This window comes from Nothoprocta perdicaria, unplaced genomic scaffold, assembly GCF_003342845.1.
Source record: "Nothoprocta perdicaria isolate Ctin4 unplaced genomic scaffold, notPer1 scaffold_40, whole genome shotgun sequence".
Classification (NCBI taxonomy): Eukaryota; Metazoa; Chordata; class Aves; order Tinamiformes; family Tinamidae; genus Nothoprocta; species Nothoprocta perdicaria.
This window is the reverse complement of record NW_020455644.1, coordinates 2434232-2458751: the sequence shown is the minus strand read 5'-3', so window position 1 is coordinate 2458751 and position 24520 is coordinate 2434232. Positions and strand designations below refer to the sequence as shown.

The window sequence follows — 24520 nt, the reverse complement described above, 5'->3', positions numbered from 1 at the left end:
CCAGGCCTAGATGGTGTCCGTACCAGGCCTAGATGGTGTCCGTTCCAGGCCTCTGACCCTGGCAGGCCTCTCCGCACGCCTACGTGCAGCCAAGACGGGCCGTAATGGCTGACACTGCCCGCCGGTCAACACATTTGTTCAATGTATGAAATAAATATTGATTTAAATGCCTCTCCCTTTTGAAACTTGCACAGTTATTTACTATTTCACAGTATTCAGCTCTGCGCAAGGGTGTGGGCTAAACATAAGGGACTACTAAAATGACATCTGYGCATATTGCAGGACTTCATCCAAAAGCAAGTTACTACATGCCAGACTCTTTTCAGAAACTATCCATATGCAAGTTTTTCTCTAAAATATATGCAACCATTTGAGGTAGCTCAACCTTCAGGAAAGGAAGGATAGATCACCAGCTTATTACTCTGAAATAATTTGTTTATGTGTCAAAACCTTTATACTCTTCCACAGTTGTTCCCTGATCCAATTTGTCATTCACCATCCAGGAATAAAATCTTTATATCTAAACCAAATCATAGAAGTTAACAGTGCTCTTGGTGCTTCTGTTTCAGCTTGAATGACAAAGCACTTATTAAAAAGTAATGGTCTGACAGTAAGCTGGGCAACCAGCTTTGTTTAACAATTTATTTAAAAATAAATATATCTGTAGCCTATAAGAAGCTATCTATGCCTAATAAACAGCAAGCAGATTAAYTGGAGGTTCTACTTTGCTAAGAATGTTCTGGGAACTCTAAGCTGGCTTAAAACAACTGAAATACTTCCCTCAATGTACATGGCTTATAAAAATCTGATGTGATCCTCTTAAAAGTGGTTCTTGCAGGAATTGCTGGAACCTTATCTATCACTCGAGTCTCARAATGATTCAGCTGCACTTCATTTAAAGCCTTTCAGCTTTCTGAGGGAGAGGAACATTGCATGGATTCACCATGCCAAATTGCCCATGGCTGCCTGGGGGGATAATTTGAAAGATTTCCCAAAAGATGGAAGTTCTAGCTCCAGAAGTCATCAGAAATCCATTCCAGGCTCATCTCTGGGCACACGCAGTTGGATTGATTCATCCTTCCCTTCAATCTACTCACAGCAACATGCAGGGCTCGCACTGCCAGAAACAAGAATTGTGCAGGATGACTAAAGAATGATTAAAGAAGAATTTGGATTTGGGATTTGAGTATTAAAAGCCATTCTGACCCTTCATTCCTGAATCTTTCCAGAATAAAATCTTGCAGTGTTTCACTGCATAAACTGTAGTGAAGTTCTAAGAGTAAAAAACATGAAAGCATGATTGATACAAATAACATGTTGCTCTTTTTGTATAAAAAGAGTATTGCATGCTGAATAAAACTGTTAACTTTGGGCCAAAATTGCAGGTCCATATTCTAAAACAGCAAACTTCAGAACCACAAATCATTGTRGTGTAGCTCTGACCAGTATTAATAGGAAACATGGTTAGAAATGGTAGTACAAACAAGGCTGAGGGTCATCTAAATCATCTAAACTTCCAGACTTGAACTGTTGCTCACAAAAATCAAATCATTCACTTTTTTTTTCTTAGTAAAACAACTTAAAATTGATTCCCTGGAAAATATTTGTACATGTTTCTATCCTCAGGATGCTTCTACTGTGACAGCAATATATTTCATAGTTGGCTAAAAGAAATATTAGACGCAAACATATCTGAAGAACGCATCCCTCAAAAGTGCCAATTTGAAGGGAGAAAATATTTCCCTTAGCAAATATCTTGAACGTCTTAAGGTTTTTCTCTATATAGTATTTACTAAAGAGTKATTCTGACAATAAAATAATGTGAAAATAGAAATGATAGAATCTGCATACTACMAATCAGATATCTGTAACTCAGAAAGGCCTACTCGTCCCAACATTCAGTTTTCTTGTTACAACCTTGTAACAGTGAAATATCTGCATAGCTAACGCAAAGGTTTTTGTTCTTTTTTGTAAAAAAAGTAATCCTAAAGGCAATAAACCAAAATCTGACAAACTAATGGAACCTGATCCACATTTTTTAAAGTAGGTGGGATCTTAATMATGACTGAACAAAAGTTCTTTAGAATAAAGACATAAATAATTAATGCTAGAGTCATCTACTCTCTAATGGCATTTTCTCACTTCCACTTTTCTTGGTGAAATGCAGCATTTTAAAAAGCATTTAAAGTTTAGAACCCCCTAAATTTAACTGACATTTTAAAATCTCTACTTAAGCTGACAATATTTTTGGAATTATACACAACTAGAAAACAACGCTGGGCAAGACTCTTCTGGCACAGCTCAACATATTGGGCCATCACATTTACTGTGTTAAACAACAGCCAAACAGTTGATATAATAACTAAAGACAAGCCAAAGAATGGAACTTTAACTATGAAGATTTGCAAATGCTAGAAGTGTTTTTTAAAACTTGCACTTATAAAATATAACATCTGCATTTGCCTCAAAACCTGGTAAAACATTCTAAGACTCAACTTCAAGAACACATACAAAACTTAACAGTCGATGCAATTTATACGCTCGCTAAAAATAAGTTTCCGCTGCAAAGGGGTGCTTGTCGATTGAATATAAGTAGTAAAAGCACATATTAGGTAAGGTAAAAATATATGTTACTTTCCAACTGAGAGATGGATGTATAAAAATTAGTTTGCATTGCACTGCCAAGACCCTCTTGGGAAAATGACATACAGCTCTGCTCATTCCTGTCCAAGAAAGGTGGATTGTAGCTGGAAAAGGTATAGAAAAGGCTACTGAGAACTGGAATCTTGTAAGAAGAAGGTGTCTCTAGTAGAAACAAGTTCTCGCATCGCACACCTCTTATAGCATCCAGATGCAAGCCAGCTTGGACCCAAAATTCATATAATTACAATGGGATGGTGAAATTCTGTAGGAACACCCTATTAGAACTTGGTATATTTTCAATAATAAATGGATATGATTATGCTTTAGAAACACTTCAAGGGGATCAGGAAAGACAGAAAAGATTGGCAGAGTTTGTTAAAGGAGCATGCTGGCATGTGAACAAAGGGGCTTCTTTTAACCAGAAAATATCAGTTTTGTTCATACTTTGCTAAGCTCAASCTCTACTCTCCAAAATTAATTCAAACGTGGCTTACTCCAGCTTGATTAAGCTATATTATCCATGCTTCAACAGATTCATACCTATACTGCAAATATTATATAAGGAAAAGGCATTTGTGAAGGTAACAATCCCTGTGAAACACTTGCAGAACCTGAAGTTATAAACTATCACGTAAAGCATTATCAAAGACGTATCTGCAATCAGGCAACAGAGAGTATCAACAGGGATCACTCAGTGCCTCRTTTGATCTATGAACCATTAGGACCGGGTGACAGAGAAGAGTTTTTCCTCGCAGTATAAAGTGCTTCGGCCTCAGCTGCTAACATTTAAAAGACCAAAGCAAAGAAGAAATCTTTACTGAAATGGGTACACTGGAAAGGTGATGTGCTAGAGKATGCTCCGAGGAGGAAAGTGCATGACAAATCTGAAGAGAAGCTGCTGCTTGGGGAGAGAGGGGCTTTTTGACGAGCCYGCACTGGGCTTCACAGAGGTCCTGAGATCAGAGGGATCCAGCATTATGGTCTCCAAGGGCAGTGCATATCCTCGCAGCTAATCTAATTGCTAACGGACATAGAATGTCCAGCCTCTTCRGTGTGCTCCTGGAAGGCAATCCATACATTACTTCCATACTCGGGAGAGGTAAATCACATGCAACAGTGCAACTGTGCMAGATGAAACTATTTATTTGAACTGGGAGCAATGCAAAGCACAGCCTGTACCTGGCGCTTCTTTTCAACGTAGAAAATCTTGAGTTCAAGAATAATCAGAAGATTGATCATACAAAGGAGAACCATTAAGCATTTCACCTAATGCAATTTTTGCTCTGCAAAGGAACCGCTTCCATTGCTGCAGACTCAGAGAGGGCAAAGCTGCGAGACCCCCGCAACCCCCTTATATTCAGCGTGCTGTCCTTGCACCTCTACCAAAGCCATGATTTTTAAGTCTGAAGAGCACAGTACAGYCAGAATGAGGTCTAGCAGGAATTAGGCCACGCTATTAACTGCAGGRGACTTTTCACTAAGGAACAGTTTTTTAAGCAGCGCTAAAATACCACAGGAAAACTTTTCTGTGGAAGTTAAGCCACTGCAAAGGCCTTCCCCTCGCTCATCTGGCATGCTGCATTGCTATAATAAAACAACAGAGCTATGTAAATGATGGCTCTGGTTCTCTGTAACAAGTTATAATTGGGGTAGGTGACTACAAAAATGTTTAGATAGATGGTGGGATCATAACCTTTTATGCAAAGCACAGGAATAAGTTATGGAAATAACTGGAAAGCCCTGAGGCTACACAGCTCTACTTGGAGYCACAGGCATAGCTCAAGTAGAACGTAAATCACTAAATCTTGTCTCAGGCTCTCTGATTTTGATACTTTTTGTTTTTTGCCAGTTTTGCTGACAGGTGAGAAAAAATATTGGCTGAACGTGAACAAGATTTAATTTCCCATCAATTTCCTTCCTGTTTCTACAGCACATTCCTAGAGAACACACAGCATTTTATTTCCAGGGCTTAGAAGAATTACTATTAAGTAGCCACAGTCCACCAATACATACTATAAAAGTCCCCATCTAACACTTCTTGCTACTCAAGAGAATTGTACTACATTATAAAAATTCCTCCAGAACATTTCCAAATGGTCATCTATAAATGTGCTATACAGTTATACAAATATAGCTACTTGAATACTTTTCAACTAAGTGTGCATATATAAAAAATCTCTGTGTCCATACAGAGACACAGAAGTGTGACGCTGCACTGAAATTCCATCACACACACTGAGCAGAAGAGCAAAGTGGCAGGACACCTTTGAAGATGGGGAGGCCCTTCTCTGGGGTGTATGTGCCCTCCTCACCCATCAGTAACATWTGATAACCAGGAATGGTTTTAATTGCAGAGGGAAATGACCTCCGAGGCACAGATCCCAATGGCAGCTCCCAGAAATATATGGGCTGAGGAATTCCAGCTCAAACTTTCCCATGCCAAGCCTTAACTATTCCAAACACTTAACGATTCCAGTGCATACTTTGTATAGGTTACTTTGGGACTCACATAAGGACTTCTTCAGCTAGAGCAACTAGGAATCTCTTCTACATAGGATCTTCCATGTCGCTACTCTTTGGTCCTCAACTCCGCCTCTCCAAACACGGGGATCATTTAGCTCCATGAGCACCAGGGAAAGCAGAACAGCATAAACACACATGCTTCCTAAGTAACCATGCATCTACACAGCATGAGGTCCTCTGCCCTCCTCCCTCCTGTGAGGTCTGAAGGCACCTGCTGCGATGCTGCTGGTATCTCCACCCCTTCATGCCCTGCAGCGAGTGCACAATATAACGTACGGGGATACGTRGAGCAAGTGCCCCTGGCAAAACTAGTGCCATCAAATCTGCCCGCTGACAGGGCGAACCACTGCTCCACTGCTGACACTGGCCTCAGGTATTCTCCAGCAGTGTGAGAGACACTGATGGGATCTAAGATGTAAGGAAAACTGAGATTATCCAACCTCAGAATGTAAGCAGGCACTTGCAATGTTGATGCATACTCAGATATGGGATTTGGAAGGGTATATTTCTTTATGGCACAGCACTGTCATAAGTCCTCACATGTGGCATTGTACTTTTTTTACTTGCTACTGTAAAGGAGAAGTCATACAGTTGGACACTTCAGTTATTTACCTTTTGGTAATTTTATAAAGCTGACATTTCTTATTTGACAAGTTGTTCTTCCTCAGTTTAATCAGATACATTTATTTATCCTTGCACGAATCAGATGCACTTTACAAAATAAATATTAGCTAATCATACCCACTGCCTGTCTGTCCACTTTCCCCTATCACAGACTGCAGCAATACACAGCAAGAGCAATAGTGACCTGATAAATTCTAACAATATGTCCAGCTTATTGATGAAAAGCATCCCTTGAGCTTCCTAGGGTCTGTGTTCTCATATTACAGAAACACTTTGCCATGTTTTATGCTCATTACTTAGCAGCTGCTCCTCTGTCCTAAGAACTGCATCCTTATTTATGTAGGCGCATGCCTGTACATCTCCCTCAAAACAACTAAATAGACTTTCCAAGTGGAAAAAGAACAGGGATTAAGGGAAGCTATGATAGTGTTTTATAAAACCGTAAGTGGCATGAAAAAGTGCATAGGGAACAAGAGCCTCCTTTCTCTTTCAGTACAAGAATTAGCAGGCAATCAATGACATTAACATTTCCCACTTTAAAGCAAGAAACGGAGATGATCCTTCAAAGAATGTAGAGTTAAGCTGCAGATTTGCTTGTAGCTGGATGCTGTGCTGCCTCCTTTTTTATTTATTTATTTTTTTTTTCGGGGCAGGATAAGCTCTTTCGGAGGAGAACTGGGGGTTCTGGAGCTGTTTCATGGAAACACAAGTGCTGGGAGCCTCTGGACCACAGAGGGCTGAGGTTGGGCAAGCTCTGCAGGGAAGGATCCTTACCTGCTTGCYGGGTTCTCCCACCCCTCTGTGGGCAGCTGCGAATGTGCCCCACCAGAAAGCGCGTGTGATATCAGGTGAACCTCTGCTCTGAGCCACCACGGCCACTGGTACCTTCTCACATCCCTTASATTTATTCCAGTGATGTCAAAGCTAGACTAATGTGACCGAGAAAGGAATTTGACCCTTCACATCACAGCCTCCCTTTCTGAGCACAAATGCATCAAGGGAAAGGGCAAGGGCTGGAAAAAAATGAAAGGAGCTGCCATCATGACTCAGCTTGCTGCATGCATCATGAGGACAGTCTAATTTGATGGTTTTATACACTGGAAAAAGAACGGKTTTTTTCCAGTGATAAAAATTATCATTCATCTGTTAACAAAATTGCATCCAAGCCCAAATTTGTTTAGATTACAGTCGAACTACTCAGACATATCAGTTGAACAAGCGACATTCATTAATAAGCAAATAACAAGCAGAGTATTTACTAATACAGTAACATGTAGATATCGAGAGGGGGATGCACGTGTGCGCTGGGAGTATCTCTGCAGAGCTGTGTTTACTCGCAGAACAAACACCTGCACATTTCAAGGCTGATGAATTGTTACACGGGATCCCACATGGATCCAGCAGAAACGCTACTGGGGTTTTGCAGGTAYGATACACCTGCTCCCCAAACAACATAATCCACAAGTAGATTTCCACACACAAAGGAATCCAATTGCTTTTTGAAGCTGTGTCTCCAGGCTAAGTGGACCYCAAAAGCATGCACTTAACCTCCCACTGGTAACAATGTGAATCACCTCCTTCTCCTGAGGAAGCATGCTAGATCCAAGGTTTTTTTGTTCCTCACCTTACGAAAGCATCGTCCTCATGTTGAGCAAAAGAAGAACATCATTAAATGATATGTCACTAAAGGGAAGGCTACGTATATTCTGTACCACAATGATATTTTTTAAAACCACRGTGTTTTTGATCATTTCAGAGTGCACTGGGTTTTCCCTGGTGAGTAAAGATGTCCTTACTGAATATAGAACACAGCTACTCTCAGGCCGAGCAGCAGATTCCCAAGCCACATAGTTGTGGTTGGATTAACTCCTCCGTGGGCCACTTGGAGCTTCCTGAGTGTGGAGGGGAAAAAAAGAATTAATCTGACTCTGGCGTTCAACTCATTTGCAGAACTCACATTTCCTGTTCTGCAAGCGTAAAGACTTTGCAAGAGCGCACGAAAGCTCCCCAGATGTATAGCTGTGTGAGCCCTACAGATAGGGAGCCCCATTCTTCCCTCCAGCTTAGACTGCCAAAGCTCTGTGGATTTCAGCAGTGTTCTTACCAGTGTGTTCCAAGCCAGAGGAAAGTCAAGAACAATGCGTATTTACAAAAAAAAGTCCAATTCCTGCTTGGCTGGAGTTCATAACCCCAAAAGAACCCAGCAATTCTACTACTCTCCAGCCTGAAAGTTGGCCACATCATTCACGCAGCAGCATCTGTTCGTGGCGCGGGGCATTAGGAGCGTGGAGGTGGATATAATTTACATTGTGACTTCAAAGGCAGAGGAACGTTTTAATCTTAGATGAAGTTACAGCATGACAAAAAAGAAACTAAGCAACACTTAGAACTAGAAACTAACAACTAGAAACTAAAGCAACACTTGAAAAAGGAAGTTAAATGCCACGGCAAGGTCTATTTGCGGTGATAGCTAGAGAATTAACGCGATCGTATGTCCTGYTAGATTTTCTAAGCTAACTTAGCGGTTAGGAAAGGTGCTGAGCTAAGGTTTTTTGGAACAAAGCAACACAGCATTGACCTAATGTTGTTCCATTAATCAACAGTAAAGTCCCCTTTTTAGCACTTCCCAAAGTGCAGAATTATGCTAAGTTAAGCACTTCTGAACACCCCGTCAGAAATCTTTGTGTGCAAGCCCTACCTTCCTACCAGCCTGTAAGTAGTAAGGCCCCCTTCCTACCAGCCTGTAGGAGATGACTGTCGGAGAGATACAGGCAAGTCTGAAAGGACAGGTGCATTTTTATATACCAGGACTTGCTTCACGCTCTTCTTTCAAGTATGTCTGCAGCCAAGGTACATTGTGTYGCCTGACAACATGTGTCTAAAAGCAAGAATAGGATCATAAACTCTACCATATTGTTCTCAGAAGGAAGCATTAAATTTGTCACACCAGACTAGTCTGTAAGTCCTTCCATTACAGTCACGCATCCTTGTTATCACCCCTATCCATCACATCAGCTGTTTCTTATGAAGCTGCTCACAGCATTAGTCTTAGTCGCCTAGAAAGCCCATAGGACACGTCCACCTAGCACTTTTTCTCAAGTTTAAGTTTAGAAGTTTGCTATTGCTCTAGATCAACATTCGTGATTTGGTGCCTGAATACTAGACAGTGTCTAGTCTCAGAAAGCCTCCTAGGTTTGGGAAGGTCTGTCTTCCCCAAAATCTCTGGGATAAAAGCTGATCTAAGCATCTCTTCAGTGCCTTTATTTTCTTTGATCACTATTCTTTAGTGATTGATAAAAAAAACTTGACAGTTACAAATGTCCAGCACTAAATGGCCAGGTCCAGCTGGGAGACGGTGATACTCTGATAGAGGAAACAATTGAATCAAAAAAGTCATTTTATGCAAAAACACTGAACAATTAAATAGGTGGGAGGGTGAGGAGGGTAAGCCCTTGGTAAGAAGCRTTAGCTGAGATCATGGGCTTGTGCTTATCGCTCCTGAAGAACTTCTTCATTGTGGTTGCTTTGGTAAAATAAAGAAAGAAAAAAAGGAGACACTGACATCTCTAATTTACAAACCTGAACTGTAGCACCTTTCACTTGCTCCCAGGTATAATTTTTCATTGTAATTTAACCCAGGATGCTTATTGATTCGGATCAGTATTGGACACAAACGGTGCGTAAGTACAGGGTGAGAGAGTTAACATCTCAGCAAGACAAACGGAACTGTTTACGGCACAGTGTTTTACACACATGCAACTGTGTGAAACTCTGACAACTGGTGAAGCAGTAGCCCAATCCTGAATGTGGGATTTGTTAGGGAATGATGTGGAATGTGGCCAGCTTCGTYGGCTAGGCTCTTTTCAGAGGGTCGCCAGCCAGTGTTCCCACGGCAAACGAAGAAAATGGTTTTGAAAAGGCAATACAAACACTGAACTTTACACAGCAGTTTGCTGGGGGGAAGCACATAATTAAAGAATGACATTAAAATGAAGCCAGAATATTTCGATATTGAACTCAACATCACAGAATCTTGCTCTAGCATCAAAAGGGGAAAAAAACAAAGTTAATGCAGTCAATAAGGCTGCCATCCACTAGTTCGAATACACAACCAATCAATATCCTGAAGTTTGGTTAGGCAAAATTTTCAGGTATCTCAACCACGAATTGAAGTAAGCAACCTGTGGTATTCAGAGCATCAGACGTTCAGAGCAAAGGCCMTATTTTAGCTCATTTTTTATTTTTCAGATTAAAAATATTTTAGGAGGAGCTTTCACTGGATATTCTTTCCATTTTTCTGCAGCTATCATTTTAAGTTACAGTCCTTTAGTTCTATGTTCTATGTACCTACAGGTATATGTTCCTATGATTCTCCTGGCTGGTGCTCATTCCTTGGATTTAGGCTTCAGCATGAAGGTGGGCTGAGAAGAACATCATACAAGAATCGTTCTTGTGTCCTTCAATTCCCTCATCCAGCAATGCACATCGGAACCTATTGGGACCATCCTGTTCCAGACCCAGCTCCATCACTCTACCCTCTGGATGGCAGTTATTGCAGCAGAATAGTCAAGAAATGTTGCTTAGATTTAGACAACTGCCAACACTGATTAAATACTTCTTCAATACCCACATTTCTGACACAGGTGCTAAGGATGTCTAACTGCATTAGACGTATGAAAAGAAAACCCCAGAGGAGAGAAGACATGCATCACCAAACGTATTTACTGGTCTTCAAAAGTGTGCGGGTATAACAGTATGATTAAATACACTTCTGTGGTAAATGCATTTGTTTCAACACTCTGGATGGACTGCTAGATATTAGAGAAGCTTCTACACACTTTTTGCCAGAAGCTGTATTAGCTGTAACTTCCRCAGTATATATTCCTCCAGTGGACTAAAACTGTCAACAGAAGAAGGGAGAGAGGGCCCCAGAAGGTGTGTGAAGACGTCCACTGATCCTACACTGTGCACAGCCCACCAATTTCATGACTGACACTGATTCAGATCCTCAAGGTTATTTAGAGAACTAACTTCTATCCATTTTTCAGATGAGCCGGAACCCCAGGGTATCATTAAAAGTTTACATTTGAAGCAGACTAGGAARTCTCATCACGAATATGTAATTCGGCGCACAGGAATATTGCTAATGCCAAAAATAGATTTGGCTACAGATTTTACTAGAACATTGATATGTTTTTCATGTGTTGTAGTCAGCTTTCTCGCCTACTTGTGCTAGCCAACTCACACATTACCAAGACTCTGCTTATTAATTTTCCATGTTCTGTCTATATCATTTTGCTAAAAACGTAAAAAGGCAGGAAAAGAGCACACAAGCAAGCCCAAACATAAATCACACACATAAAGCACTGCCTTYTCTGCACGGCGCGGGGTGACCCCTATGTACCTTGAGACAAACAAATCAGTAATTTCCGAGAGACAATTTTATGGCTTGTCCGTTGTGCCATTTTTAGTAGGGGGGAAAAATGAAAAGGGAAAAAAAAAGGAAAGGGGAAAAAAAAACCACCTGGACACAAGAAGGCGCCTGGCGAGTAGGTGCTGTATAGATGCAAATGAATCCGTATAACRGACGTGTTTCCAATGGCAACCAGGAAGTATTCAGCACAAGGAGCCAGGCCAGCTGGGAACCTGCTCCTCAGCAGCTCCCTAAGCATTAACTGTCCTAAATAAATAAATAAAACCGTAAATGAGCCCTTCTGAAAACGGTGGGCAACCCAGAGTGACATAAACAGGCCCAAGTTGGGCACCCGTTGGTCCCTTATCCGTGTTTCCCGCCTGCTCGGCCACTTTGCCTGGGACTGAGCAGCATCCAAGGGAACAAAGTGGGATCCTGCCGCACGTCTCATGTTGTTTTTCTCTGTGTTGGGTTATGTGGTACACGAGGCTTTTCAGCAGCGCTGGAGCTTAAGGCCGGGATCCATCGGCGCTCAACCTTCTTCCCGAGGCAGCAGCACGAAACAAAAGCAGCCAAGAGGGTGTCCAAGTGCTATAAAAACGAGGGAGGCAGCTGGGTTTAAGCATCAATAAAGCGAGTATACTTTTACTCAAGTGTCCACAAGACATTTCTGCTAGCCAGCATGGGTGGGGGTTCAGCTCTGCTTTTTGTTTTTCAAAGAAGATTCCTGGATTTCTGTGAGAAAAATTATATTGTGCTAAAACTGAGAAAGAACCTCTCTTTCCGCCTAAGCCTTCTCTCCAGGAACACATCACGAAGCGCGCTGACATTTCGACGTGCTTTTGCTCTCAGCTGGAGGAGAGCAGCGCTCGGCTCCACCGCTCCCCAGCCCCTCTCACCGTTACTCCGAAGCCTCCCCGACTGGCCTCAGAGTTTTCACGTTTGCTGAACACAGAGGCGGCCTCTGCTTAGGTGTGGGTGTAACCTCTGGCTAGAAATACGGGGTTATAAGTAAAAATGGCAACGCTCCACTCATGTCAAGCACTGTCTTGTCTTTTGTCCTGGTGCAGCGTGAACCCCGCACAAGGTTGAATGTCACCCTTGCAGAATGAAGAGCAGAAAATACCTTGCACTACTCTATTTTTGAAGGAATTAATAAGCATGGTGACATGCTAAAGGTCAAGGTAACTTTTTCAGGCGTATTCTTTTTTCTTTCTTTGTATCTGATAGCTACCATTCCTCACTATTTAAAGCACTTCTTGAAATCCAGCTGTTGGGGATATATTTTCCAGAAGCAGAGACTAAATCCTTCTTCCTCCTCTTTCCTCATCCCTTTTCGGAGCCCGCGCTGTTAATTCAGACCCTGGCAGATAACATTGTCTTTTTGTCCTGTTATGCAACGTGGCTTCCAAGAGCTAACGTGCTTGTCCAGACCGATCTGCTTTCCCAGGCCCCTGCCTTCTCAGCAACGCTATGTACTTTGTGTGCAGTCGTCTTAATTTCCTTTGAATCGCAGTTTCTCTAAATACTTTGATTTTTGCAGAGATAGGAAAAGCCAGTTGTATATTTATCTTGAATTATCAAGCACACTAAAAAGAACCTATGCAAGATTCCAGGCACCATGGCTAAATATTAAAAATATAGTTGGCCTTACACAAACAAAGGCGTAAGCACCAGCCTCCTCTAGACCAGGAAGGGGGAAACATTACTCCAGCCACAAATCCACCAGAACAAAAACCTCAGCCACTGGCACAGCTTTTCTCACTCTAAAGCCATCAGCCATAGATGAGAATGAGACCCCAAAATATTGGACAATCAAAAATCCTGTATTTAAGTCAGCTTCCCCTTTGGTTATTTCCACACACGCAAGCACAGAGGTGACTCTCATGGTTCTGAAGGACAAGACCTATGTCTGCAGAGCACCAAATATCATGCCATCTCTAAATCTCTAACTTTAGATCTCTAGCTTTAAATCTATAGCTTTATAGATTTACGAAGTTACAGATTTACCCCTTCCAAGAAATAGCTATTCCAGATCAACCAGTAGCACAGAATGTATCTTGTGTCTTGGGTTTCTTTTTTGCAAGTTGACTAATGCATCAAATTGCCTATATTTTAAAAAAGAGATGGAGTATATCAGAGAAATAAAATAACATGATCCTTAGTAGGTGTTCAGATTCTCTGGCTTGCCATCTTTTACCCATTTGAAGCAAATATATTTTATCACCACATGTCAATAAAAACTAAGAGCCAATAAAACAGCATAGCTTGCATTGTGGGGTGCTGTTAAACAGAATGACAGGGAATCGTAGCCAGTTACTTTAAGGCACAGTGGGTGAAGTTCAAGGCAAAAGAGCCTCATTTATCACAGAGGATACTTTTTCCTTTGGCARCTTTGAGTAGGGTATTGCTGAAAAATGCAAAGTTTCAAATCAGCAGCATTCCTTTCAAGGAGAATGTTCAAACGAGGTGATGAGTTATCAGCTGGTATAGTGGTACATGTAGTTGAGCACTCTCTAAATTATTTGTTCTTAACGCTTCAGAATCTAGATATGCATTGTTTGTTTCTGAGGGGAAATCTGGCAATATTATGGTCTCATCATGATGGTATGTAAGGTGTTTTGAAATAATCACAGCTAGCTCCACGAACCAAAGGGATCTAGGGCCCGAAGACACACAATTTCGCCTTCCCAAAGGAAGCAACAAGAGCACGTGATGAACATTCACTGTTACCCGCTCTCCCCATCAGTCCCTTCACTTGGTGCCACAGGACAGCTCCAGCAAGGGGGTATTTCACCTCACCACATGCTCGCTGGCAGATTTAAGGCATAACCCTCCCAGTTTCTCTGACCTATACACTCCAGTGGCCTCCAGAGAGACTCTCCAGCAAAATACACTTCCAAGCAGCCCGCTACAATCCCATTTATGCCTTTAGGAAGACAGGCAAAGCTAGAATGAGGCAGTACAACAAACCTTCCTTGCGTTCAGTCAATCACTCCTTCGGACAAACCCAACAGGCGGCTAAGAAAGGAGCAGCTAATCCATAGCAAAGAAACCAAATGAAGACTACTCCGGGCAACGCAAACGCAATTCCTTCCCGATGCRCTCAGCACAAAGGCATTTCCAATTGCTCCATGACTCCGGCACACGGATCTTAAAAATCTCTCCAGGGAGAGGGAGAGAGGGAGAGACCAGAGCCCATTGCACGATACACAGCTCGGCAGAAACACACACAGGAGCCACAGGATGAATATGCCAGCGGAGCCAAAGGAACAACAACAAAAAATGAAACAAACAATCCAAAAAGCTAAGGAAAAGAGACACAAAATGGAGTCTTGGAGCAGCTCAGAGAAGCCTCTAACAACGTGGGTTTTCTTACCTTTGCCATCTGGGCCTGCACGCCATTTGCTTTGAGAGATGCTACTGCTTTCTGTGCTGCTGCCGGACTGTCAAAATCTACAAAACCGTAACCTAAAAAATAAAGAATAGGCAATTTCATTAATATCTGTGTGTGTGTGTACGTGTGTGTGTGTGTGTGTGCATAAACACTTTGTTTGCCTGCCAGATAGCTCTAGATAACGATAAGACAGCAAAGTCACAACCCAGTTACACCACCTTGCCTTCATCTCCATTGCAGTGAGAGTGGGTCCCCATGGGGAGATGCTCAGGGTATTATCTGAACATCAGCCTGGTGAGGCTGGATCTCAGGACTGGATTTCATCGGCTTTCAGGTGGATTTCTACTCCCAGTATTTGCAATAGTTCAATTTCTAATCAGCCACGTGCTTCTTAACTGCTCTCACTCTACCCCTCACCATTGCTTCCTTTAATAAGCACGGTAGGTTCAAGCAAGGCAAATGGGGTTAAGCCCCTGCTGTGTATCAACAGAATGGGGGGCCCATCTCCTGAAGCATTTTCATTTACCTAAAGATGCAAAGGAGGAAAAAGAAAGGCACAAAATGGACTTTTCAAAAATTCTAAGCGCTTCCCCATTTCTCATCTTCAACAACGTTTAAAAGCCTTGCTCAGGAAGATCTCAGCAGAGCTAAGTAGATGCAAAAATGTCACCAAACGCTTATTTAGGCACCTAAATGCCTCAAAATCCACCCCAGCAACCTGGAACCCTTTGAAAATCCCATTAGGGCGCAGGCAGGCACGTGCTGCTTGGACAAGCTATAGCCGCAGGTCACCCCTTCGCATTCCCCCCCTGGAAGCCGTCGGGATGAAACTCAACTGCCTCAAGGCTTTAATAATATTAGCACTAGCATATTTATAGCAGGGCAGCTCCTTGGCAGACATCTCCATTTACTAGGTCAATACACAGAATACAGGACACGACCGCAGATCTGCTTTCCTGCCGTATCCGTTTTTATTTCTCTTGCCAGCCCTTCTTCCCGTTCGTGGGAGGCCTCAGCYTTCCTCTGTGCACCAGATCTGTGCATAACAGTGTGTTTGTGACCACCTTGCCCCCACGTTACAAACATCTTTGATTATTATGTGCTGCCATCCAGAGGGACCTGGACAGGCTGGTGAGTTGGGCAGAGAGGAACCTCATGAGGTTCAATAAGGACAAGTGCAGGGTCCTGCACCTGGGGAGGAATAACCMCAGGCACCAGGACAGATTAGGGGTCGACCTGCTGGAAAGCACCTCCACAGAGAGGGACCTGGGAGTCCTGGTTGACACTAAGTTAACCATGAGTGAGCAGTGCCCTCGTGGCCAAGAAGGCCACTGGGATCCTGGCTGCATCAGGAGGAGTGTTGCCAGCAGGTCAAGGAAGGTGATTCTGCCCCTCTACTCAGCTCTGGTGAGGCCGCACCTGGAGTACTGTGTGCAGTTCTGGGCTCCCCAGTTTAAGAAGGATGTGGAGCTCCTAGAGAGGGTCCAGAGAAGAGCAACCAGGATGATTAAGGGAATGGAACATCTCTCGTATGAGGAGAGGCTGTGAGCTGGGCCTGTTTTCTCTGGAGAAGAGAAGGCTCAGAGGGGATATGATTAATATGTATAAGTTCAGGAARGGAGAATGCAGGGAGGAAGGGGACAGGCTGTTTTCACTGGTGGCCAGCGACAGGACGAGGGGCAATGGCTATAAGCCGGAGCACAGGAAGTTCCRTCTCCAGGTGAGGAGGAACTTCTTCACTGTGAGGGTGACAGAGCAGTGGAACAGGCTGCCCAGGGAGGTTGTGGAGTCTCCTACTCTGGAGGTCTTCAAAACCCGCCTGGATGCCACCCTGTGCCACATGCTCTAGGTGTCCCTGCTTGAGCAAGAAGGTTGGACTAGATGATCTGTAGAGGTCCCTTCCAACCTTAAATATTCTGTGATTCTGTGATTCTGTGATTATTTTGGTGTGTAGGCAGGTGTTAGCCAAATAGTGAAGGAATTTTGCATTCATGGACTTTTTTTTTCAAGGCTTAAATCTATCTTATTTGTCAATTTTTAAACATGAAAAATAATAAAGAAAAGCTAAGGTTTCTCAAGAAAATGCTGATGTTCTTCAGGAGAAGGAAAATAACAGAAAATAACTATTTTGATAAAAAGGTCAAGACCTGGGCCTCTCCATTCTCTTCTTTCCTGGCTTTTGTATTTTACTTTGGTGGGGGATATAGGCTATTGGCCCTCATTACAAACGAAACCACCGGCTCAGCTGAGCTTAGAGGCTGTCTGTCCAACAAATACTCACATGAAAGCGGGCACTGGAGTTTGGTCAGTGCTCACTGCAGTTCGCAGGGGCTGCTTTTCGCTTTACCTACCCAGCGCTCCCCCATTGGCATTTTCTTTTTTCCTTTTCTGCTCAGCACGTTGTTCTGAAATCAGCTTGCTCCCCACCACAGTTTGCTTTGCAGCGCTCGCAAAGCTCCTCACTGCTGAGGAACTGTGCAGTTTATGCTGCTTTGAACCAAACAACACTCCTCCAAGAGAGCAAGAGTCTTCCCGGGATTTCTGCGGTGTCTTTGCCCGCTGGGAGAAGAGCTCCTGGGAGGCAGGAGGAGCTGCCATTAGACACCGCTTCAGTCTTKAGACGCTAGAGATCCTGACAAGAAGGCAGAGCTGCCAAATGGGAAACCTGAAATGCCCTGGGAAGTCGGACAGCATCACTAAATCTCCAAGACATGGGAGAGCTTGGAACGCACTCAGAATAATTTGGTGGGGGAGCGGGAGGAGCCAGGACAAGATGCTCTCCTCCAGAGATTGCATTTCTTTTTATTTCTCACTGTGCTCACATCTGAAAATGAGGAGATGACAGTGCAAAAACCAAGTTTTACTACTGACATCAAAAGCACATAATAGAGGTAGATTTTGATATCTATCAGTGTACAGGATGGGGTTCATGTATGCACCAATACAAGGGAAAAGATTTTTAATATGACTTTCCAGACAGCACTGCAAGAACATCTAAGTTAGTATTACTTGCACATACAAAGTGGAATGCATAAGGCTATAATCTGGTGTTTTAGCATAGACAGCAGGTACACCTAATACACTGAATTACTGCAGATTTACATTAGTCTGTAATATTTAAAGCCACACATAGTCGCGCTAAAACCGTATTTTCCCATTATATTCAGTGCGTGTCTCAAGACAAAGCCCCTTGCATCTTTAGTTGCCTATTATGCATTCTAGCACTCAAACTACTGCAAAGCTGCTCTCTTTCCTTTCCCAAGGTTCATTCCCATGCCAAGGATCCTTCTGGCCTCCCCCCGGCAGCCCCTCTCCCCAGCGCATACACAACAGCCGGACAGAGTCGCTCCGTGGCCGAGCACCCGTCCAGAGCACATCCATCTGCTGCGAGGGGAGCCAAGTTCCCAGGCTGCTGCAGCACTCAAGTATCCTTACAAGAACTTTGCAGTGCTATATAACAGAGAGAGAGGAAAAAAAAAAAAAAAAAAAAAAAAGAAAGAAAAGCCTGCTGGGTTTTTTTGAGAGTTTATGTTCTTCCATTTAGATGTTTACAGCCTGTGTTGATGACCCACGCTGGCATATTTCATTTGTTTACAATCTTGCTTCGTTTTTTTGTCTTTCTGGTCTCAAGCACTAACAAAAGTAGTGTGGGGTAGTGTGGGGCTTTTGGTGGGGTTTGCTTTGACTTTTTAATTTTTTTTTTTTTTTTGACTCCTCTGAATAGATCAATGTTAGTGATCCCAGAAGCTGGTGCTGGGTCCTGGGACCTCCCTGCCCGCTCTGCCCATGGGCCAAGGGGCTCCCCAAGGGCCCTGAGTGCTCCCCAGCGCCGGCCGTGGGCTGCGAGGTGCTCCAGGCTGCGCGTGGCTCRCGGCTCCATCAGCTCTTCCCTGGCTGCTCCCGGGAAAAGGCTGGAAGGGCCCCATGGGGCACGTTCCGGCCAACTGGACATCGCTGCTCTAGGAAAATGTCTGCATTTCTTCTCCTTCTAAAAACAAGTGCARACCCCACCCACCTCTATCCTCAAATTCCAAATTCCAGCCCTTTTCTCTCTCTTTCTCTCCTTTTTTTTATTTTGGTGCGCTGCCCTGTAAACATTCTGGTCTGTGGATTCCTTCATCCTTTTTTTTTTGTGTGTGTGTGTGTGCAGGACACGATGAAGAATGCATGATGAAGAATGAAGAATGCACTGCGATTCTAAACAGGGACCTCTAGACTCTACGCACAACAATCTACTGCYGACACAGGAAACAAAAACCAAAAGTATTTGCCCCTGCTTTTTTACAAAGCTTCTTGCCCTTTTCCTTTAAGAGCCCAAAACGCATCCAGGGAAAACTGCATTGCCTCCCACTGCTTAGAGAGTCAGGAACGGAGTTTGCCACTAACCAAGGTCCCTTAGCCCACGTGTACTTACTGAAGAGGTCTTAGGTGCTTCAGTGCTTCAATATATAGTTCTGTATCTCTAATTTGGTGGGGGGGGGGGTGTCTTTTTTTGTTTTTTTCCAGAATGACACATATTATTACCTTGTAAATAAAAACACAAACAAATAGAGAAGACCCAGGGCAAGACCATCTAGATAAAAGTGTTAAACCTTTCTTCTAAGAAATAAAATGTCTGTAATTTTGCTTTGGCCTCATGCCATGAGAGCCAAATAATTAAATTTAAGGAACAAAAACTGCGATTTTGTACCTGTGGGGGAAAGCAAACAGCTAAGCATCAGCAAGCCCAAGTTTATAGTTGGCTGCGGCAAGTGCTACCGAATGCACAGGCAGACACTRAACATCTCTGCCTCCTATAACCTGAACGGCTGGGGGCCTCCTGGTCTCCGTTTCTCAGCTCCGTAATTAAGCTTGGCAGCAGGTTCAAATGAATTAAAACTGAATGTCACTATTTCCTCAACAAATCCCTCATCCTTGTTTTTTCTTACTTGTCAGGAGAAGACCAGCAGAACAGCAATTAGTGGTAAGCAGTGCAGTGAAAAAGAACCAAGTATACACTAATTAGGTCACTCGCCAAACACATTCATTTCATTGGCAGATTTAATCAATGTTTTCCTCAAATGTCTTAAATCTCCTATGCTAATTTAAAGTTTTGTTATTGTTGTTACTTTAAACACAGATGGGATGCCTGGAGATTTTCAATTGCTTTCCGCAAAGCCATTTCAAAGTAACAACCTCTCCTTTACCCTATCATCAATATTTAGGTGCAGATTTGAGGAAACGGCCTTTAATTTTATGCCAACACTTTGGTGCCTGCAAATACCTATGGCTGCAATTTTGTGGATTTAGGTAATTGCAGGTAGATATTGCTCTTAGCCATCAAACTCTAGCTGCCCTGAGGGAGCAGGTACTTAAGGGTAGTGCCAGATAACCTGCCAAGCAACCGGCAGGCTGCTCCTGCGGCCTCCCTGCTGATGCCTGGCGGGCTCCCTGCTTCCTCTGGAGGCTCCGGCTCCCTCCGCACAGGCCGAACACCGGCCTGACCTCAGTCAATCACCTGCCTCAGGCCAGCCTGACTCCATGGCTGAGGCAGCCAGGCAGGAGAGGCCCAAGGGGACCTCCAGGAGGGTCTCCCTTCACTGGAGACCCCAAGAGCAGCCATTTCCTGGAGGCCTGGAGCACTGGCGGCTCGGGGCAAGCGRAGCGGAGCCCCCTCTCCCAGCTCACAAGCAGGCGCCTCCTGGTCGGCGGCAGCCTCCTTCAGTACTTTGGCACRGCGAAACACGCTCTCCAAATAAATCGTTGGAACAGCTCGTGCCAACTAGGTCAGCATCGACTCTGTTCACTCCTTGAGTTTGTTCAGCAATTTTGTGTTTCTTTGAGGGGTGGGAGGTRTTGGGCTCTTTGTGTGGAGGCGTCTTGGAAATAAAAAGCAAGAGCAAACAAAACCAAAGATGAATTACTTAAGAACCAATACAGGCTCTCTAAGTAATGTTAGTTCAACTACAATGTACCTGTTGCCACCTCCTACTATTTTTAAAAGTATATCAAAACGTATGTAAGTATAATCCAGTGGGCCACTCTTCCCTTTTCCCTGAAGTGAACAATCTCCCATTTCACACAGCACTTTAGTGCGTTGCTTGTGTAAGTTAACCCCTAGCAGAGGCAGGAGGACACACGTAGCTTGAGGGATGGGCAGTGCTCACAGAGGGCTACCCCACACCGTCTTGGCTCTGCCCTCCTGCAGGTTTCGCCCAGTGAGCGAAACCAGAGCTCGGCCAAAGCTACAGCAAAGGGGGAGCTCTGAATCTACACCCCTTCCACCTGGCAGAACTTCACTTCGATGTGCCGACATGCTCTGGCAACACAAAATTTGCATTATGTAATTGTGGAGAATTTTCTTTAAAAAAATAAATCTCAAATTYGCTGTGTGTAACTACTAGTCCCTTATTCTTTAAACTGTTTTGGTAGGTCTGATACCCAGCAAGACCACTTGGAACTGTGCTTCCCACTAGGAAATCATATGTTTGGGTGTAATGAGGTTTCCAGTTCATGTTTCTGGATCTCCACAGTTCAAAATATGAGATCTGAAATCTAAAACTGCCTAGAGACTGAGAGTATCATTTGCGATGGGTCTCCAAGCCATTTTGGACAGAAAGGAGGATATCAGTTGTTATAATAGAATGCTTGTTTTTATTTTTYCTTCAATGTATTTGTTGATACTGCCTGGAATTGGGAAATTGAAAATCACTCCCAAGAGGGACTGTGAAAAGGGAGGGTGAGACTAGCCTAGGGAAGAGGCAACAGTCACAACTGTAAGATGAATTAGAAAACTATGAAGAACAGTTTTACCATAAATATCTCATTTTTTATCTTTGCAATATCACCTCCAGACATATCTGTATACAGATATGCAYACATTTGCCCACAACAGAAAGTGTTTATGCAAACACTGAAATTATGCACAAAATACCTATGCACGTACACACACGTACACACTAGTGGGCATTTTCTCCTTCACACTTAGGTGAGAGACCACACAGATTTCTTCAAGAGATAAGCCAATTTTAGTTGCAAATTTCACTTTTGCCCAGCGTTTAGTTAGAGTGTCTTGTAAAAGGTAGTATTCATTCTGACAATAGGTAGCCCACATAAAAGTGATTATCCAATAATTTACTCTGCAATTTTCATTCACTGTTTTACGCTCAGATAAAGAATCAAGTTAAAGTCTTATAAGCCTTGGAAAATTAGAGTTAGCAAGCAAAGAGGTTGAATTGCCCTTGAACATAAAATTACAGAAAACAGACTTTTTCTTCTTCCTTGTTCATATCATGCTACAATATTCTTACACCTCCAAATGATTAGAATAATAGTAAAATAGTTTAAGTTCTTACTATATTTAAAATCCCTACTATAAAAAAAMAGGGTTTTGATGACTAGAAAGTGATGAATCATCACATTTTAATTAAAATAGCTAATATATGGTTGAAGAAATAATAGAAAATGGAGAGTCCTAAATGGAAGAAAGAAAAGATAGTCCCTTCATTTCAGATTACTCCCCAGCGAAACACCTGTGTCGTTAAGTATGCTTATAGAGCTGCATTTTTTGTTTGCTTTAGCTTGATATGGAAATATGGCACAAAACTGTCACTTTGATTATGTTCATGCCGTGATTTCTTTTACCTCTTGAATCTTCTTTATAACAGCAGAACTGGAGAAAAACACTTCTGTAGGTAACCCACAAACAGGTTTTAGACATCTGTTTGTAAACACATTCTTAATTTGAACATTGCATTACTTTGATTTAAACATAGCATATACGAATGCAGATTATTGTTAACTGCAGCACTAATTAATAATGTTTACACACAAAAACTATGGAACTTGTGACATTCTTCTCCTATATTTTGAACTTTTATTAAATTGAAACATTTTGCAATCTCTAGTTGGTTAAGGAACAAGTTCAAAAAATCCTGTAAGAAAGATCCTGGTATATGGAAAAAAATATTCTTTCTATCTATCTATCTATCCATCCATCCATCCATCCATCCATCCATCCATCCATCCATCTATCATATTCTAGAAAGTATTTCTTAAGAAAGCACATACTCCCAGGAAACACAGAGGTAAAATCAAAATTGAACGAAAGCTATTTGTGAAATGCAGTTACAATGAAAAAGACGGGTGAAGGGGAAGAGACACAGTACAAGTTTAGCCTGTAGGCCAATTCAGAAAATCATATTGCACTTGACTACTCTCACTCAATGTTTATGCTGCATACTGGCAATCCAGAAGCATAAAAACTGGCAAAATGAAGCAAATTCTAGAAGAAATATATTCCACATTCTCTAAATAACAGAGCTCTATTTGATTATGCATACTAATAGATCAGGTCTTGGGGACCTTAAAAGTGACCCTAAATGTGAATAGCTGCTGGCTACCAAAGAGCAGCATGTGATCAACGTATAGAGAGGAGCAAGATTTTGCAAGGACCTGGCAAAGAAAGAAAAGGTTGCGGAAGATAAACTGAAACTCAGGAAATATTTCCTGCTAGTCTGCTAACAGTGCACCCTTGGATTAATCACACAAAGCAAACGATGGCAATCCCATTGCTTGAGTTACTAAATATGGGCTGAGTAATGAAGGGAACATACTGTAAATCTTGCAGTGGCAAAAGGGCAAGGGAGAAACACTTTTCCATCTTTAACTCTGGAAGCTCTTTTCTCTGCTAGTCCCATTGCTTCACGGTCAAAACCCAAAACGCAGATTCACTCTATTTTTAAACCCTGGAATAGCTCACATCTAAATTTTCAATATAAACCACAGTATGATTTCATACTACCATATATATATATATATGTATATACACATGTTATATATAGTACCATAACATTTCTTATCAGTTTATTAATTATATAATGAAATCATTTTGATTATTTTTACTGAWTTTTTTTTTTTTAMTATTGTTGCTAAGTGTTGTGGCTCTGTGGCTGAGCTAAAGCTCCCACTTGAAGGAGTGATTCAACAAAGTCCAATATTCTCCCCAAAGCAAGTACTCCAAGAGCGGTGCTTCATTCCCAATTTATGTAACCGGGAGGGAAGGATTCAGCAGTCTTTTTTTGCCTTGACTCGAGAAATTTCAGTGATTCACCAGTGATAACATTCCACAATACCCTGAACAAAATATTCATAATTTGCAGCTTCGGATGAAGACCTTCTACCTTCAGTATAGACAGCTACAGCATCAATTGATATCTTCAGTGAAGAAATACACTGGCTGAAAAAATATGAACCTGCAAAACTATGAGAAATGAACCTCACACCCAAAAGTTAGAAATGATTCACTTTTTAAACAATTATTTTTCATTTTTGTGAAGATCTGTCCTCCCTAATTACAGCTATGTCCAGATGCTAAAGTTCAAAAATACCCCAAGACAGACTATTTTCTTGGTATTTCCAGCCAGCAGGAAACACTGACACTCTCATGAGAAAGTCTGTTCTTATGAGGTTTTATGCTCAGCTATGCAGACTTCAGAGCTTTACTTAGCTTGGATAATGTTTGGGTAAGATAATGAAACCAAATCTCTTGAGATCTGTCTACCACTTATTTTGGAGCTGAGCAACTGAGGAAAAAAAATGGTATTTAGAAGTAGTTTAGAAAACTCATTTGGCCATTAGCCTTGATCGCTTCCAATACCTGTGCAGACAAGCAATTTTCTCTCTTAAATATCAGACCCTGGTTTAGCAGAAGCTAACCTAGTTACATCCACCAGCTGTTTGGGCTAAGGACATTTAACGTTAAGAAGTTGTGACACTAACCCAAGTGCACCATATGTACGAGTTGGAAACCAGTATTGTCAGCTAACTGCCTTTCAGGCAGGGTATCTGTCCACTGGTTTGTGCATGACACTCTCAGAGACCTTCGCAAACAAAAACTGGGGGAAAAAAAAAAAAAAAAAAACAATATGAAAGTTACTGAA

The 24520-nt window shown here is 42.4% G+C and overlaps 1 protein-coding gene across 1 annotated transcript in view; it reads right to left on the bottom strand.

Moving 5' to 3' along the window:
* The window catches only part of RBMS3 (RNA binding motif single stranded interacting protein 3), a gene marked incomplete at its 5' end in the record, with an annotated part of 630487 nt that overhangs the window by 216137 nt on the left and 389830 nt on the right, over positions 1-24520 (bottom strand). The window contains one exon of the mRNA XM_026045493.1: positions 14583-14674. Coding sequence (XP_025901278.1) covers positions 14583-14674 — 92 coding nt within the window. The remainder of the gene's footprint in view (positions 1-14582; positions 14675-24520) is intronic.